This window comes from Hermetia illucens, chromosome 4, assembly GCF_905115235.1.
Source record: "Hermetia illucens chromosome 4, iHerIll2.2.curated.20191125, whole genome shotgun sequence".
In the NCBI taxonomy this organism is placed as follows: domain Eukaryota; kingdom Metazoa; phylum Arthropoda; class Insecta; order Diptera; family Stratiomyidae; genus Hermetia; species Hermetia illucens.
Window position 1 is genome coordinate 54,063,802 of NC_051852.1, and position 19,607 is coordinate 54,083,408.

At 41.3% G+C, this 19,607-nt stretch overlaps 1 protein-coding gene across 8 annotated transcripts in view; it reads right to left on the reverse strand.

The window, feature by feature from the left end:
- Positions 1-19,607, reverse strand: part of LOC119654235 — a 277,681-nt gene that overhangs the window by 119,605 nt on the left and 138,469 nt on the right. For 5 of the 8 annotated variants that reach the window (XM_038059464.1, XM_038059463.1, XM_038059467.1 and 2 more), the window contains exons 2-4: positions 12,872-13,205; positions 3,422-3,591; positions 958-1,014 (exon numbers count right to left, since the gene is read on the reverse strand). In XM_038059464.1, coding sequence (XP_037915392.1) covers positions 958-1,014; positions 3,422-3,591; positions 12,872-13,012 — 368 coding nt within the window. In that variant the 5' untranslated portion in view covers positions 13,013-13,205. Of the gene's footprint in view, positions 1-957; positions 1,015-1,787; positions 2,064-3,421; positions 3,592-12,871; positions 13,206-19,607 lie in introns of those variants that run through there. The other 3 variants (XM_038059468.1, XM_038059465.1, XM_038059470.1) reach the window with 3 other exon arrangements.

A 19,607-nucleotide genomic window follows, 5' to 3' on the forward strand; every position in this document is an offset into this window, starting at 1 on the left:
GTGGAGCCGGCATTACAATTTTGAAATGTTATACTCTTCCAACAAATCTTCAACAACACAAGATTAAAACGAAAGGTTTTGTCGACATTTCGTTGTTTTTCTACTAGAAGACATGCCTAAAGTTTCTCTACATTTCTTTGCATCTAGATCTGAATAGACAAACTAAACTAATTACACTAAATAGATAGAAATCCCGAATCAATGATGAGTTTCAACTGCAGGCTACGGCCAGTACTGGAAGGCCACATTATGAGCAGTGATAGTTATCATTGAGTCGTCATGACTTTTATCATTTGGTCCAGATGGAGAACTACAAATTCCTAGACAAAATTTCGCTACAAAAGTGCGTTGTTAAAAATGTCAGTCAATTACTATTCAAAACGAATTCAAATTGGTGTTGAAATATGGTACAATATAAAGGAGCTAGTAAGAAGTGCTGGCTGATTCCACGATTAATGCGCTTCGCAACAGTCGTCAAGTAGCACACTGGGAGTTTTTGCTGGTTCAAAGCAAACCGAGTATGCATTCAAAAATTATTTATTTATCAATACAACTGAAAAAGTTTGGATCAATCGCCTGGCGTCGAAAGATCAATAACTGAAATTCAGACATTAATCTGTTCAAGACTGAGAAATATTTACAAATTTTGGGTGTTATTAAATATAAAAAATTTACTTGTATTACTCATTGAATTCCCTAACGAAACAAAAACTAACATAGAAACTTTTGCAATCAAGAAGCACCTGTGTCAATAAACTCGGCTTTATAACAACATTCGTCCCGTGCATCAGCTATAAGCAGTGCTTGAAGTAAACAAAGCCATTAAACTGTTTTTCTATGAACCTAAATCCATTTCTCTTATATAAACGACCGATCGTGTAACATTCGACCAGTTAAGATGCGAACAAACTTTCTTTAACTTTCTTTAGTATCCATCACCAAAAGGACGAAACTTACCAGTCAATAAATCCAAACTCTTCATGTCCATGGTCTTTTGGTGATCGGCTATATTTCCTAGACAAATTCAAAGGGGTGTCACGTTTATCAACTCGTATTTATCTTGTAAAACTTGTATTGCGTGTTCAGATTAAGGAACGTTCATAAAAGTTTAAATTGTGCTCGAATTTCGAAATTCGTTCGTTTCAGCTGAACGAGAAACGTATCTTTCGTGTTTGTGGATTATTAAAAAAAAATGTTGAACGAAAAGAACATTTTATTTGTTATGAATAGTCACTCCACCAAAATCATATTTATTGGATCTAAAACTCATTCAAAATGCCTCTAAATATTCATTCCGCAACGTCCTAACCTGAAAGATTTCCTGCAAGCAATGGAACTCATTGTAGCAATATTCTTCAAGGATTTCAGGACTGGTGGCAACGATACAATTGTCACTTTCATCAGGAATTCGTGTCGTAAATTTAAAATATAAAATTAAGGACGACGATAAACCAGAATGATTCAATTAAATGAAAGTTTCAAGTTTTGGTGGAGTGACTATAGATTGCCGAAAGTAAGGGGCATATCCCTTCGGTGAAACTGATAAATTGTGAAAAGTGGAACCAATATTCAGCTGAACATGGCTCAAAGTGTGTTGAGATTCGTACAAAAGTCCATACGTACGAAAAGTTACGTTTATTTCTGGCATTGTGTGACGGGAATTGACAATAATATGCTGCTCCTTAGAGCGCTGACATATTTTCGTCTTATTAAATTAATTTCATTTGTGTGTAAGACATGCTAAAGAGGGTGGAGTGTTTTTAAGCGTATTTAATAAGCGAACTTACGAAAATTGCAACATTCTGCCCTAAAGCTGTTAAAGCACTCCTACTAATTTCTACTAAAAAAGGATTCTTGTGAAGAAAATTTCTGAACGTGGTTTGACTAAGTTTAGCCTTGGTAAGTGTGATAGTGGGGTATAGTTACACAATACTGATGTATTTCAACATATTTTTCTCCACAAGGGTGTCGAAAGTTTTCGTCTCGTGTATACCCCGCAGTCGGAAATGTTGAATGTGTTTTATGAATTAGCCTATCGTATCGCAGTTTTCTACATGAAATGACTGAAAAAAATATGAAATTATGACAAAGATGATTATTTTTATCATGTAATAAACCAAAAAGGCCTAGGATTACAGCTGGAAGCACGGTAGAAACCTAATAGAGTATGATAATTGCTTTAGTACAGCTACATCGCTGCAGTAGCCTACAGTGTCCGCTTTTTATTATAAGATCGATTACCATCAACCAATGCTTACATCTACCGGAGTCCTTGGTCCCTGACTACTTTTCAAATTTTAGCAGAAAAGGAACTAAAGGTAAAAATTGTTAAGAAGAAGCAAAGTATGCAAAAAGATTATAACCATCGGACTATTTTGTGATTAATCACAATCAGATGAATCTCAAATCCTTAGCTTCAGGATATACATATATACATAATCCTACGCAAATTTCCAATTAAATATCCACTCCTTCAATAAATTCTGAGTTTATATTTCTCACCAATATCGGAGAACTTCGCGAAAATTTCAAGAACCTGAAATCCAAGATATCCGAACCATACGAGTCCTAACCATGCAATACTCAATTTTCCATCATACTCTAAGTCAATTCAACTTTATACTTCGTACCATTGCTTAACACCCATACATACAAATCTAGAACAGTTCTTCCTATACAAAAATGCGACGACTTTCTAACTTTTGCAAGATCCATTACTTCTAACTAGAATGACTGAAATAGATTTCAATTTACCAAATACGCATTCATTCCATATCAGTGAAGAAATTCCAGATTGAGTCTAAAGAAAAGTATAGCAAACTTCGGAAGATGCATGCGAGATACTGTCGTCTGGACCCACAAAATTATGTACCAATCACGTGTAAAGTGTAGTTTATGGAAAGTCTAGAAGAAGTCTAGAAAGAAAATACCTGCCGACACCATTGTAAACGAGCGGGATCTACAAATACACACACACCCAATCTCTAAACAATTACGAGTAAATACGAGTATATTTCATATTGCACCGTTCCTCTTAATATTTCTCAGGGAACAATAGTAAGCCATAACCGCTTGGATTCTCCTCCAACTAGGCGTGGTTCTCGTATGCGATGGTTTTGGCTCCTCGTCCTGTTGCTGCTGTTGTTGGCAAAACGCCTCCCTTTCGCCATCGTCTAAATTCAGTCTTACTTCCGAAGTGTAACGAGTCACTGGCTGCCTAAGTATGGGCCTAGTTTCTACGTTTGACTGTGAACTTAATAGAGCGGGTCTTGAAAGTTTATTATGTTGTCTAACACTACCGTACTTTCTCTCTCTAGATAGACATTGGTACGAATAAGGTTAATAGGTTTATGATATTATTTATGAGATGATCTGGTCAAGATGTTTGTTAAGGACATCCTGTATGCCTGGCAACACTCACCTTTGACTGGGCTTTCGAATCTCCAAGTTACTTGCTTCTGGCTCGTCTTTCTTGGTGTTTTGATCGCTATCAGGTGCATTGGCTTCAGCTTCTCCTTGTTTTGATTCCGTTGTATCATCGCCTTCACTACTTAACATTTCTATGGGTACAAAAGTGTTTGTGCTTTCCATCTGCAAAAGAGATCAGAAAGTTATCTGACAAGAAGATATGCAAGTATTATTTTTCAAAAACTAGTGTATTTCTTGCAATGCATAATCATTGGCTACAGTATCAGGAAAGATCTAAATATTCCAGCTAGGATACAATTTGGACTTTCTAGAAGTTTCTCAATAATATCAGGATTTCCACAAAACTTTCCAATATCGTACTCTATATTTTTTAGGGTGGGTGAATGCTTTTACGTACTGAGTTTTCGGAATCCTCTAAAGTAAGCCGTGGAACTACCAGCTAAACACCCTTCCTCCTCGTCATCAAAAAAACTAGCCTTGAACCGTAATACATTAGGGACCCTTCAAGTCTAGGAACTTTTTGCATCAACGGAAGCGGAGAAGAAGGACTAAATTTATTAGTTTGAGGAACCCTGGTAGCACTCAACCCTCTCCGCGAGAAAAAAAACGAAATTTATGCATAACATTGCTCCATCTGTCAGCATCTCTCTGCAAATGTTGTCCTCATACCACTTTTCATAATAAAGGTAAAAGCGTGCGGTCGGTGTTGTTCACCACCACATTGCGAAGCACACAGACAGGGGATCGTGCCTTCCCAATCTTCCGCAGAAAAGACTGCAAAATGCCTTGCCTGCTTAGAAGCTCTATAAGAAAATATTCAACCTCAGCTTGCTTTCGGCTCAACCTTGGACCTAAGTTGCCGATGAGTCGCGCAGTGCATCTGAATCCTGACTAGTGTTCCCAAGAGAGTCCTACCCTTTGCGTTTGTAGAAAGTTTTGGGCTCCTTAGCAAGGAACACAATAGGGATCGCTCCCACGATGACAGATGCTAAGAGCATTAAGCTATACCACGGTGCCATAAACCAAAACAGACTGCGTTGCGCTCATGAGAAAACGTCCCCTGGTAGGGGTAGGATCCCCCATGGTTGGCATTAGCCGACCTAAAGCCAAAAAACCAACTAGCTTGCTGACTTCATCTCGAAATCGAAGAAGCTCATCTTCGGGTGGACGCCATCTATCTATCCTCAACTCACCTATCGATGAGTTAGAATTACAAATTCAGGTTCTTCGAGCGCAAGGCTAAAACTGTTAGTAATTATTCATTCGCTTACCCGTGACATCAGTATGTCAAAGCTGATTTGCACCTGTTCAGTAGTGCGTCTGGTAATAAGTGCGTAACATCACCGTCATAACCGACCAGGTGCGACGTGCGAAGTATTCCAGAGCTCCAGTTCTAGAATAGACGTGATCTAAGTTTTTCACTGGTCCTCCAGCATCTCATAGAGCGCGGAGCGATGTCTTGTCATCGTTATGTCGGTGGAATTTATTTCCAGCAGCGCTGCGATGCACCACAGCCACGACCTCCATGACGACACCGACGGTGGATCGCACGCTCTAAAGCCAAATTGTCGTATCCCTTCAGTCAGTCTACTGCTAAAGAGCTTGACGAGCGTTTTCCCGGTTGCGTTAAGCATACGGAGTGGTCAGTATATAGATGGCAGCTTAGAATCTCCTTTAGTCGACGCTTCAGGTATGAAAGGTTTTGTGTATTTCTTGTGTAAGTGTATTCGGGTTCACAATTGTTCCATGTGTACGTAGCTTGTAGTATATACGCATTTAGCATATGATACTACTTACTTTAATAATAATAATGATCTTTCTTGCAAGATGCCAATTGGATGAGCTATTAGAGCGCTTCATTCGACACCGTCAGTTCCTGACGCCTTCTTTTTTTCATAGAGAAGACTGCCTCTTCTACCTCTTTCTCAAGTGGGCAATCCTCGACGCCTTCTATGCTTTTGTCATAAACTCGAACGAAACGAGCAAGGAATATTCCTCGTACAATGCGGTCCATCTATTCGGTATTACATGAGTAGGGTTTCAACACGGTCTCCATTTTCCGGGTGACCAGTTTTTAAGCAACTCCACACAGAGCCCCATGCACCTGATAGACTTGCTCCCGTCAACAGTAAGTTTTCCTTTTATTTAGCACGTTGCAGAGTCTCCTTTCAAAAGGTTTATACTCTGATTTTGCGATGTATATACCCCCATGAATAGTGGAACGATGTGTATTGATAGTAGTTGGGCCGTTAAATAGTAACAAAGGTGAAATAGTGGAATTCAGGGTATACTGAAATTAATGTAGCTTTCCATGAACTGTAGTCGATTGTACAAAGAAAGTAAACTACGAACCAAGTCGGAAAACCGGAAGCTAGACTCTTCAGGTATAAAAAGTTTTGTGTACTTCTTTGATAAAGAGATTTGAGTGTGCATTTGTCCCATTAGTATGTATAATAGCACATAATATAAGGCCTACAAATAAGTTCTGTCGGTTTTTTCTTTAAATTTGAAGCTTTATTGTGAAAAAATGGTTATACATTCATTGTTCAAAGTATTGCCCATCGCTAGCCACAACTTTCTTCCATCTTTCAGACAATTCGTAGATACCATCGCGCCAAAAATTGGCCTGCTTGGCCGCTATCCACTCATCGAGTCATTTGTTGAGTTCGTCGTAATTGGAGAAGTGCTGGTCAGCCAAGTCATGTTGCATCGACCGGAACAAATGGTAACCAGAAGGAGCAATGTCTGGAGAGTACAGTGGGTGGGGTAGGACTTCCCATTTCAACGTTTCTAGATATGTTTTAACGGGCTGTGCAACATGCGGACGAGCATTGTCATGTTGCAAAATAACTTTATCATCCCTTTGCTGGTATTGCGGGCGTTTTTTTCTTGAGTTCGCGGCTCAAACGCATCATTTGACGTCGGTAGAGTTTGCCCGTGACCGTTTCGTTCGGTTTTAGCAGCTCATAGTATACCACACCCAGCTGGTCCCACCATATACACAGCATGATCTTCTCACCATGAATATTCGCTTTGGCCGTCGATGATGAGGCATGGCCCCCCGGCCTCCCCACGTTGCCCGACGCTTGGAATTATCGTACTGGATCCACTTTTCATCGCCAGTAACTATTCGATGCAGAAAACCCTTCCTTTCTTGTCGTTGGAGCAGATGTTCCCACGTGAAAAAACGGCGTTCGACGTCTCTTGACTTCAGTTCATACGGAACCCAATTTCCGACCTTTCGGATCATTTCCGTTGCTTTTAAACGGTTGGAAATAGCTTGCTGAGTGACTCCAAGTGTTTTTCCAAGTTCTTCTTCCGTTTGCGATGGATCTTGGTCGAGCAATGCCTCTAATTCTTCATCTTCAAAAACACGTTCGTTCAGATAGAGCATGGTCACCAAAAACTTCCACCAAAATGCGATGACTTTCGGTTGCTTTTTTCTTCATATTGAAATAATGAAGTAGAACTCCCCGCAAAAACACATTATTTGGTACAAAATTGGCCATTTTCGTTGATGAAAAAAGTATTGTTGTTTACACTTCAATTAAATAATTTATACTGACGTTTGTGCCTATTGACAGTAGCTTTCCGATGAATGTTTGGAAATGTGGATCAATGGAATAAAAAACAAGCTACGCCATCTATTGTGAAAACCGACAGAACTTATTTGTAGGCCTTATATATGCATATATTATGTGAGAATATCCACGTTCAATATTGACATTCATCGTCTTGAATGTGCACAGAAGCGACAGCTTTGACCTATTATAACTTTTTTAGTAATAGTGCGATTTTCATCGAATTTGGTAGGATCATGCTCTATGCTGTAGCCTACATTGCTGCATGCTCCTGATTTTAGGAGGAACTTAAGGGGGTTTTCTTGCCAATTACTATAAATTATAGTAATGTACTATTAATTTTATTTGATCAGGTATCGGTATAGGAACCATACAGTGGCAGCCTATTGACTTTTTTTTAGATTTTACGGTTAAGTAGTTTCTGAGAATGGGTCTGTTAAAGAAACGATCAACCCCGATTTCAACTCCCCACCCATCCACCAAATATCAAAACTAAGATCGGCTTCAAAAAGTACTAATCGAGACCTTTCATTTGATGCCCCATATGACTATATTTGATGAAAAAAAAAGTTTACACCCCCCAGTTGCCTGTATGGGGACCCCCTCTTAAATTCGATGTAAAAGGATGTAACTCACTATATGCATGAGCGTTCACAGTTACCACCTTTCTACCAAATTTGGTGTGAATCGCTACAACCGTTTCCGAGAAAAATGCGTGTGACGGACAGACAGACAGACACAAAAGCTTAAAAAGAAGACAGATCTTAGTAGTGTACAGACCAAGTAGTGTCTGACCTATGTGATGCTGGAAGCTTAAACGAGGCGGACAGTGGAAATCACCAAAGCCTAAGAGGGATCAGTTACACCACGTTCGGGGCAGGAGTCCTCAATATTAGGTGGTCTGCACAAGTTTGATTAAGTACGGGAGCCTCCTCAAGACGAAATCTAAATGTGTACTGGCCCGAGGTGTTGATCAACTTCTCTCGGAGGATGATGCCAATCGAAGCATCAGAAAAGGAGTTTCGAGCTAAAGTCAATAGTCATTGAGACCTATATATATAGTATTTGCTTCTTTAGACAAATTTCACTTTATATGCTAATGTAGTGAAATTTGCATATAGAAGCAAAAATTTAGAGGCAGCGGGGTCTAGGAGTGGCTTACAAGAGGAAATGGGAGTCGCAAAGAGGGGTGCAATGACTACCAGTATTGTTTCACACCCAGCTGAAATCCGACAGACTTTCTTCGACCGAATGTTAAGAAATGGGCTACCGGCCCTTTTATGAGCTTAGGATCCCCATGCTAAGACCAGTAAGAAGGCTGCGCGCCATAGAATATTTACATACATCTAAAACAGGGATAAAATGTAATATTTTTCAAATAAATTTCCAGCATTTTAAATCGTCTACTGCATTAATCAGCCAGATCAGTTGCCGCAAGACATTTCTACAGCTCACGCAAGAGCCAGGGGTTGTTGGTGGGGAAATTAGGAAATGCGTTTCGAAGATCTGTAGTCCATCATGGTAAACGATCTACAGGGTGGCTGCATTGTAAAAATCAAATCAACTAGAAAAAGCAAAGGAAAATCTTTGGTGTTCCCTTATTTCTCATATAACGAAGATGAACTCCCAACGGAACAATGATAAAAGCTATCCAATATGCAAATAACGCTCAATCGTAGAATTTTCCTTGGGGTAAAAGTAGATTTAACACACTATAGAGTATAAAACCTAGGAGTCGCTTGCTGAACCAGAACCAACAGTTCTACTACCAAACCCTACCCCCCTTCCACGTGGTGATCGGTGCAAGTTCTTTCTTAGTGCCGTAGCAGACTGCGAAAATAGGCAGTTAGCCCTGGTTGGAACTGAAACGGACAGCTTAAAGGGCTGACAACTTTACCAGGAAAACAATCGTTACGTAGCCAGAAAAGGAGCCCAAGAATGAACAAACACAACAACGGACCCAGCAATGAAAAAGGAAAAACAGTTTGCGCATTTTCTCGTGTAACGTGCGCTCCCTGTACAGATCAGCTGCTATTAAGAAAAACCACCACACCGTATATTATAGTGGCTATCCAGTGAACCATGTGATGGAAATATGCTTCCTAGTGAACCAATAAATGAAACCTGATATGATCATCTTAGAAAATATAACGGCTATGCATTCGGGGCTCTCGAAATATAAGTGGTCTGAACATCGAAGTCAATCGTAAGCGGCCGAAAGGCCGGCGGAAACAACAGTGGCTTGATACAATAGATGGTGATTTGAAGGCCTCGCGACCATATCCAGCCAAGGCCTTTGATAGAATAAGGTGGAGCAACCGATGACGACGAGCCGACCCTACTTGTTAAATGGACAAAAGCTAAAGAAAAGATAGAAGACTTTGGCCATCCCTAACTTCACAAGACAAGTATGGGAAGGCTACCTAATAGTGCCGGCATCGGTCCGTTTTGAAACCGCTGAGCAAACATTACCATACATATGATGTTATATCATCAACATTAAATATTAACACCGATAGAACCAAATATTACTTATTACTAGAATAAATCCCCCTGCGTTTATTGCATTCATAACATAGAGTATACGATAATGCCACACTTTTCACGCAAGAGAAAAAAAAACAAAAGATCCCATGAGGATATAAGATAATATACATACATATATAACACGTATGGTTGCCATTTACTCCCCTGTGGGGTAAAGCGCGTCGTCCATACTTACGTGCCATCGATCGCGGTTACCTAAAATACGCTCCAGGTCCCACCACGCCTGCCTGAGACGCCTGCACTCCTTCTCTACTATTCTGCGCCAAGTGTCATTGAGGCGGCCCACTCGTAGGCCATCTTGGGAGAGTGGATTCCACTGCATAGCGTAGCCAGCAATGCAATTGGCACCCCCTCCCCCCCTTAATGTGTAACCTACCCATTCCCCCTTCTGTCTTCCGATCACAGTGCGTACGAGTGCCAGGCTTGTGCGCAGACCAAATTCTTCGCATGAGATAGGCTTAGAGCTTCTGAGCAACACTTGAGTTCACTTTCCATGTGCTACTCCATATAGTAACACAGAAAGAACACTACCACAGAACAGTTTCAACTTGACCCTGGTGCTGAGACAAATGCATTTAAAAATTTTAGACAGGGCAATGAAAATGGATCCCACGCTGCTGATGCATCAGGCAGAAACCACCTTTCCTAAATATAGAAATTGATCGTCGCCTTGGATGCTCTGCCCACTAACGCAAATAGGAAGGGTTAGATGAGTACAGTAAGTGACATTTTGCGCCATCATATGTCGCTCAAATAATACCTATTTGTTTCTCCCCTCTTACGTAGAGCACTCCAGATACAATACTTGTTCACGCTATCGAAAGCATTTTCGAAATCGATAAAAAGCAAGTGCAGCGGTGACCTCCGTAGGATGTTGATGTGGTTAATGCAGGGGGATCCAGCCTATTCTCTGTTGATCAAGATATGGAGATGTTCTTTGATGCGTTCCAGGATTATTATAACTTTTATCTTTGCAACAGCAGATACTCCTACAGTTGTCACACTCAAAACGAGTGTGCTTCTTTGGAATCTTAACAATCATCCCCTTCTGCCACTCCGGACTCTTAAGTTTTCCCTACGAATGAAAGCAGCAGATCTGCAGTAACTGATATGCAGCGATAAACAATTATGCGGGGAGACCGTCAATCCCAACGGCTTTACTCTGTTTGAATGCATTAATGGCCGAAACAATTCGTCTGTGTTTGGAAGAATAGTCCGTGTCCGCATGTTATGGTGACTAGCCATTTCATCCACAACAGGATGTAATACCGTTAAGGACCGTGGTAAAAATGACAGAATGATCTTCGCTTGGCATAAAAAAAAAGCTTATCTGTCACACAAAAAGTTTAAATCATCTTTTCACATCAAACCCAGCGGAGAGAACAACCCCAGTCGGTATCAATAGTGGCTTCGGCCATTTATACTAGGAAATATTACGTAGACCAACGCCATACACACATCAACTAGAAGCCGACAGTCATTCTAATCCTTAACAATACAAATCAATTACTTAAAGTTAAAATTATTTTCAATTCCAAAGCCAACCTGAAGCCAGCATATAGGAAGCGCAAATCCAGCCCCAAGCCAGCCTAAAGCAATCCCAAAGCCAAACCAATACTCGGCGTCGGCATCGAAACTGCCACCGCCATTTGTACATATTACGAAGAGCGGTAATGTTAGGTGATGTTTTGAAATGTGATATATATTACAAGATCACTTTTATGGTGCGGTAATATTTGGGAAGTGTCCGGATAGCTGAGTGGTTAGAGCACAAGGCTGTCGTACGGAAGGTCGCGGTTCAAATCTCACTGGTGGCAGTGGGATTTGTATCGTGATTTGACGTCCGATACCAGTCGACTCAGCTGTGAATGAGTACCTGAGTCAAATCAGGGATATAATCTCGGGCGAGCGCAATGGTGACCACATTGCCTCCTACAGTATACTGTAGTGTCCCGTTACGGTCTTGAATGAAGTGCTCTAACACACTTCAAGGCCCCGATCCAATATGGACTGTTGCGCCAACGATTATTATTAATATTTGGGAATGCTCTAATGTTAGGTAATGCGGTAATGTGAGGCAATTCAGTAATGCGATAATGTCCAGATTGCGCTCGGTGATGGTAATGTGATATTGCACTTGGTGGTACCCCTGCTGTAATATTACATATATCACCTACCTTCCCATCACTCCTGGAGACCACAACAAACTCACGGAGGATTTCGGAAATTCCAACCCAAATTCAACAGACTAGCTTGCAAAGGGTCTGGCTCCACAATGGAAGCGTTTGACATTAGGCCATCTGCTCTATTTCAGCTTTAATCTCTCAACCTAACCAAACCTTATATTTAAATATGGAAGAGCTTTTCACAAGCTACCAAGGAGGATATAAAACAATTTTGTTTATATTAAAAATAGTAAATATATTAAAACTATAACAATCACAATCACAATTGTAACTATTCGATGGCTATAAAATTTTGACAGAGTCTCAATGGAGGATGTACCTCTCTATCTCAGCCACCAATAGGTAGCAATACTGAAACTTATCATTTTTAAAACCTCCTGTTTAGTTAAGATAATCTCAACTCAAGGACTCACTCGTAGAGATGAACGAAACCATGGATAGGTTTTACTCAAATCTTTTAGCTTCCTCTCATCAAATTTATGAAGAGAAATGCTGAATACATCTTAATGTATTATATAATTGCGCATATTGTAAGCGAATGACAACTAGGATTTTACCCATCCTAGTTATTCCAAGGCCTCTCTTTGCCGTTTAAGATATCTGAGCAAAGCTTGTTGAAATGATGCCAAACTTTTGAGTACCTACATAAACATGCTTCAAAATGCCCCAATTCTTCTTCTGAAGAATTGTGAAAAGATGCAAAAAAATGGGACTTATGCGTTTGTCGAGATTATGCAAAGGATGACTCTATAAAAAGAGGAAAAATTGGCGTATGTCGATTAAATTTCCCTTCATTTATTTATTCAACGGGGTGACGAATCTCCCCATCTGATTACAAACTTCTGAGACCAAACTTCGCGTTGCCTTCAACGCTGCATTGATTTTTCATTCAAGATTTAATTGTACGATTAAAATCCAGCACGAGCTTGTTTAGTATGAGTATTACACATGTGACTACACAATCCTCAGCCAAATGCGCGCATTTAATAGGCCGTAAGCCCAGGAGAATAAAACGTGAAATACCTCTCATATCTGACTAGTACTACCCGCACAATACCTGTGCGAATGGGGTAAGTGGTGTGCATTCGCAACCTTGATTTTTCCCTTATTCAACATTTTAATACTTACATCAAACAATCCTGCTGTATGCGATCCGCCAGAGATGGAGGCAGCTGTACTTCCGTAGTTTAACTGAGATTTATAATTATTCGTAAGGATTTTTTTGTAAGCTGATGAGTGTGCACGATAAGCACTGACACTTAATTTCATTGTTATTCAACAAACACACGACACCAGAAAAACAGCATCAATAGCGAAGGAAACACTCGTTCACATTGTAGTTGTTAATTGGACGCAACATCACATTTAGACAGGCACGCCGAACTACTCAGCACCTCCATATGCACACAATGTCACTCTTGTGTCCCATCACTTTTTATTTGTTGATGCAACGTTGCAGATCCTGAAAGAGAAGGAAAACGAATATGATGAAAACTTTCTATGTACAAACATCGTGCGACATGACTAGGATGCATGGAAGGCAGGAGCCATTCAGCAGGAAGACTCAACTGATTGCACAGCCACTGGCTCGCAACAATAGTGACAAATCCTAGACAGGATTTCAGTGGCATGTGGGATATTATCTGCGAAATTCAACAAATTTCTCTCTCAAAACGACGTCCTCGTATATCGTATATGCCACCCTCGTGGGTTTGCGCTAGCTATAAAGGTTTTAGGGTGACCAGTTGCCTGTCCCCCTATCAAAAGCCACCAGATTTACTCTGATATTTTACCAAGCGAACATACTTGAATGCGTCATTCCGGAAAAGGAAAATTATGAGCGAAAGTATAGTTTTATAGTTAAATAGAGCGGAAAGCGAAAGGACAAGGTTCATATAACGCTTAATTGGGCTCATTTGTCTCGGCTTCCATCTTTGCATTTTTCCAACGTCTTAAATATAAGGATATGCTAAGAGACTCCCTAACTTATTGCTACCATATATTGGGTTAATTGTTTCGAAAAGCCAAGTAGCAAAATAAATGGGCCATTTGTAAGGAAAAGGCAGTTTCTTAGATCTCGGCTTTTCCTTTGTACTTTCCGGTCCCTCGCCTTGTTTCAAGATGATATCAAGTGCAACGATCATACTCCTCCGCCGACTGCATTATGAAGAATTGATTAAATCCTAACCAATTTGTACATATTATTACCATAAATTCGTCCCAAGTCTAGACAATAAAGGAGTGTTTTAAGGCAATATATTTACTACTATCCTCAGTAAAATAAAAATAAAATACTGAGATCTGAGAGGGAGATAAATAGAGTAAAGTAGGAGTTACCCCACTATTCTGTGTCGCACCACATCCCTCTTGATGAAAGATCTTTACCTTCTTTAGGATAGAGTTCTGCTGGCTTCATGTCGGAGGCTCTATATTAGGAAAGGCGTAGCAAGTCCAGTTTGCCGAGGTTCTTCTTTTATTTGGTCTAAGAGTAGCCACAACGCACGGAGTAAACCTAGATGAGGCTGGGAGCAACCGGTATAAATATATTAGCTATAGAAGCTAGCAAATCTTAAACGTAGTGTTGCACTTTGAGGAAGAGGTCTCAAGGTGTATGGATGCAGAACACACATAACATTTTTAGCGCAACTGGCGCGAAATATCGGCTTTCCATTATGGCGCAGTCAGAAGTGCTTTGTGCATTACCAATCCGGCAACATAGAGGAAGTCAATGTACGCACAAGAGCTTGAAAATTCTCAACACAAACCATGGCCACCTTCCTCGCAAGGTTGTTGGACTGCTGACATAGTCAGTTTAACTCCAACTCTTTTGTGCAGAAAAAGGGGTGTTTTCCAAACAAATTGTTTTGAAAACCGAAAATGTCAGAAAAGATATTAATGAAAACTTTCGAGAGACGTAAACCCATAACTCTTAGACCAATATTAATACAAAAACGGACCCGTATGTCAACCACAACTATTAGTATAACTGACACGAATATGCAGCAGTACCATCATAGGCGGAACATTGGTGAATAAGCTTCAATCGATTTACGAGAAAGCGAGAGAATTGAATGATCTAAAGTAGTCCGATCGCATAGACAGTTAAAAGTAACTAAAATTAGGGACGTCACCAAAAAATTTTGAACAGATTTATTTATATTCACACAAAAAAAACATAAGTTTAGCTGACAATAGTTTTAGTGTGAGTGACTGTATGTAAGGTTTCCAAGTAATAAACATGGCTACTAGTACTAGTTGAAGTGGCTCCCAAAATTCCCAAATTTCCAAAGAACGAATGCTGCAGAAGAATGTGGGCTTATTTAACACCGAGCCAACATACAATATTCAGTCAATTATTGCGGCCTTTAGCGAATCTGAGAACATTCTCCAGAGGCAGAGAGTGTGCAGATTCTTCATTGAAGAAAACCTTGCCAAGGTGTCTTCGTCTGAGATCTGAGGATGCCGAGCAGCTGTATAAAAAGTGTAGGGCTGTATCCTCCTCCTTCCCACATTGGCTGCACATAGCCGAAACCACTACCCCAATCGTTTCTATATGGTAGTTTAAGGAGCAGTGTCCCGTTGAAAGCGCTACTAGGGTTTTCATGTCCCACTTCTTAAGGGACAACAAAAATGCCGCTCTAGTGGCTCTAGGCTCTTTCACAAGGATTTTCGCTTGCCGGCAAGAGTCCAAATTTACAATTTCACCCTTTAGAGTAGACTTGACAGTAGATGGTCGGATTCCAAGAGCTGGTTCTGGCCCCACCATTGTGGATCCAGACCCTCGGCGAGCCAGTCTGTCAGCCTCCTCATTACCGGCGATGTTAGAGTGCCCCGGCACCCATATCAGGAATGTTTCGTTCAGTCGGCCATGTTTCAGCAGCACCTGATGACAACTCCATACCAACTGGCTTGAGATCTCGTTGCCATTTAGTGCTGATAGTGCCGTCCGACTGTCGGAACAGATTCGAATTGTGCGACCCCTCCATTTTTGTCGCAGACATTCTTCTGCTGCCAATGAAATGGCATATGTCTCCGCCTGGAATATGGTCGTCATTTTTCCGAAGGCCGGACCAGTTCTATAATCGGATTTTCCGAGAACACCCCTGCGCCCGATCCATCCTCCATAACTGACCCGTCGGTGAAGATTATTAGGTCTATAATCTGAAAAGCCTCATGGCCATTTGTCGACCATTCTTCTCTTTCGGTGATTACGACAGTGTATGTCTTTTCAAAGACGAATCTGGAAACCATATGATCGGTCGGCATCAGGGCTACTGGATGTTTTTCAAGGAATTCCCAGATATACGCATGACCATGTGATTAACCGCCTTTCCACGCACCAATGGTATGCAGCCTATATGCGTCGTTGACTGCTTTCCATTTCACATCCAAGTGAATGCGGGGTAAATTTAGGATGGCTTCAAGTGCCGCAGTCGGCGTAGTACTCATTGCTTCAGTAATACTTAGGCCACCAAGTCTCTGAATTTGCGTTAGCAGCTTTCTGCTGTTAGCAAAGTTCAGTCTTATCCACCAGACGATGCATGCATACATCAAAATGGGTTTTATTATGGATGTATACATCCAGTATATCCGTTTAGGTGAAAGTCCCCAGGTCTCATCTATCGCATTCCTACAGCACCAGAGCAATCTGCAGGATTTCTGATATTGTCCCTGGATGTACGTTAACTTGGAGTCGAAATGTACTCCTAAGTACTTGACTGTTTATGCCAGCTGGATTTCCGCCCCTGCTAAGCTGGGTAGCGTATAGCTGCCTGTTATGCTCCTAGTGAACATAGCTAGTCGCTAGGAAGACTTCACCGTGTGTCCGTTGCGGAGGCACTAGCTATGGTTTTCAAGCGGTCACATACTATGTCCGCAAACTTGCCTGTAATTATAGCGGCTAGGTCGTCCGCAAATGCTTGCGTGAAGACTTTATTGTCCTCGAGGAGCCATAGCAGGGTATCCATTACCAAGAGCCATAACAGTGGAGAGAGAACTCCTCCCTGTGGGCAGCCCCTGAGACATCCTGCTGCAATAGACTGCTGGCCGACCGATATGTGGATTTTTCTCCACTCTAGCATGTGAAGAATCCAACTGATTAGCAGCGGTTCGATTCCATGCTATCTTGCCGCATCACAAATTGCCGCGAATGAGACATAAATGAAGGCACCTTCGATGTCCATGAATGCGCTTAAGGCATATTCTTTTTCGAATATCGCCTTTGTGCTGTCTCCGTGAATTTGCTATGGTGAAGTGGCCAATCCCTTATGAACCGGTCTACTAGTCTTTCTAGTCCTTTTAGCAGAAAGGTCGTTAGACTGATCGGTCGAAAGTTTTTTGCGTCTGTGTAGGTGGGTTTTTCTGGTTTGTGAATGAATAATACCTTCACATCATGCCATTTAATTGGAATATAAGCGTGTGCTAGGCATGCACGATATATATTCCGAATATGTAAACCCAGGGCATCCATTCCTTCTATTACTAGCGCAGGAATGATGAAATCCGGACCTGCAGACTCGTATCTATGGAACGAGTTATATACCCATTTTACTCGCTCCAGTGATACTACTTTGCATGCCAGATTTCCGTCTCTCGGTTGAAGGCTCTATGCACCTGTTGGCCCCGAGGTTAGATTTTGGATGCTGCCTGGGAAGTGTACTTCAAGCAAATGGTTTGCCGTTTCTTCATCGCTCTCTGTGTACTTCCCATTCTGTAAAGGTAAATAACCCAGTTTCTGGCTACGTTCTTTGACCAGAATCCGCTTCAGCTTTGGGGTTGGCTCAATAGAGTTAGTCTCTTCGCAAAAGCATCTCCATGATGATCGTTTAGCTGATCTTATGCTCTTCTTTAGACCCTTCTGTGCCTTTTTATACCGATTCCAGCTAGCGCCTGAATCATCCTTCAGAGCACGATTGAGGAGCATCCTTGTCGTTCTCCTCTGTTTTGCCAAATCCGAGTTCCCCCATGGTGTTGGCATCTTGAGTGAACAGCTCCTCTAATGCTAGTTGTGATCATCTGGATTGTCTTCTCAATCCCAGCAATTGATTTGATGCGCTTTCCAGGGATCGTGACTCGGGCGCTCAATTCTATTTAATACATCACCCAATCTGTCTTCCGCGGATTCCGAAATGGAGTGGGTGGAGGTGGATCCATGTCCATTCCGAAATCAATGCGTCCGTGATCCGAGAGTGTGATATCGTTTGATAATCTTCACTCTCCGATCAAAGCCGCGATGTCAGGAGATGCCACCGTGATGCTGATGATCTCTCGTCTGACCACGTTGAAATTAAGGATCTGCAAATCGGTTCCTATTAGATACTCCAGCAGTCTCGATCCTCTTGCATTGATGTTCGAACTTCTCCAGCATATGTGGTGAGCGTTGACATCACATCCTGCTATTACCCCTATGCCTCTACTTTTGGCATATTGGATAGCTCTGATGAATGTTCCACTGGGAACGTCTTCTGCGTCGTAAGGAAAATATACAGAGCACCATAGTATTTCTTTATCTCCCTGTTGACTTTTTATGGGTAACTTAGCCGATGTGGTGTCGCCATCATATATTTCGTTAACCAAATTAGCCTGGAAGTCTTTTGGGGCTACCATGCAGGAGCGGGGTCGATCGCTTCCATTGGCATACAGCAGATCAGCATGTTGGAAGTTTAGGCCCCTGACTACCCCACGAGCAACCTACGATTCTTGTATGAGGTATACCCACTCGACTTAGGAATGAGACCTATCAATTAATTGTGAGCAGCCAACCGTCGGCCTTTGCAGAGGCTGAGAAGTTACTGACTACAGATTATCTACCGCGCAACATATCAGGACCTAGTAATAAATCTCCCTTAGAACATTTCACAACTTTTCTGTCTAGATTGCGGCAACAGTTTAGTATCCGTAAAAAAGCAGCTACCTTAAAGTATGGGGTAGCGGCTAACCACATACATGCACAGTTAGAAGACGTTGCAATTAGTACATTGAAAAGTGGGGTGAACAACCCACATCTTTTTCAATATCTACTCACTGTCGATGAAAGGACACTCGGTGTAGCATGGCGGGATCTGGACATGGAAAAGCTGCAGCAGTCGACTTTCCACAGTATAAATAACATGCAAAACACTAATTATCTAACTAACTATGCAGAATCCAATAGACAAACATGGTCAAAGTGGGCCCTACAAAATATAAAATGTGCCTTTTGCCACGAAAAGGGGCATTCATACGACGAATGCTTCAAGCGGAAAAGTAAAATGATAATATTCAAACTAGCCATAGGCAAAATCCTCCGACGGAGAAAAGGAGTTGTCATTTCTGTAGACGTTTAGGAGATTTGGCGAAAGATTTCAAATTTAAAGCAAAATGGAAAGTCCGATATCAGGGAAACTATCAAAAGTCAGATTAAAAATCCCCAAATCGGACTCAGCAAATTACCCGATGTAAGGGGATCCTAGAATTTAAGCTGCACCTTCTACATGCGACCAGCTACCTGCAGCTCAGAAATCTAAGTCCAAGTCTGAGGCACCAAATCGAACAATGCCCAATGAAATTCACGAAACAAATACGCGATGAACAAAACGATTGTATGTGTGCTAATGAAAACACTTTCAACTTCATTACCTAGCGAAAAATGGCAACGATTACTGATAACATTCGAAGTACCCTCCACGAAGCAAACCTGCACCTTCTAATTCTAATCAACTACCAATCAAAAACGTCATAATTCCAGCAATCACCGAGTTCAATGCACATCAGTCGTTATTTCTAAAAGCCTAAAGAGAGTTTCAGAGCGCCGTTGCTGAGTACCCTGAGGTCCATAACAAAATATGCTCCCTTATTAGCGCGAAAAGATTGAAGGCCTCAGCAA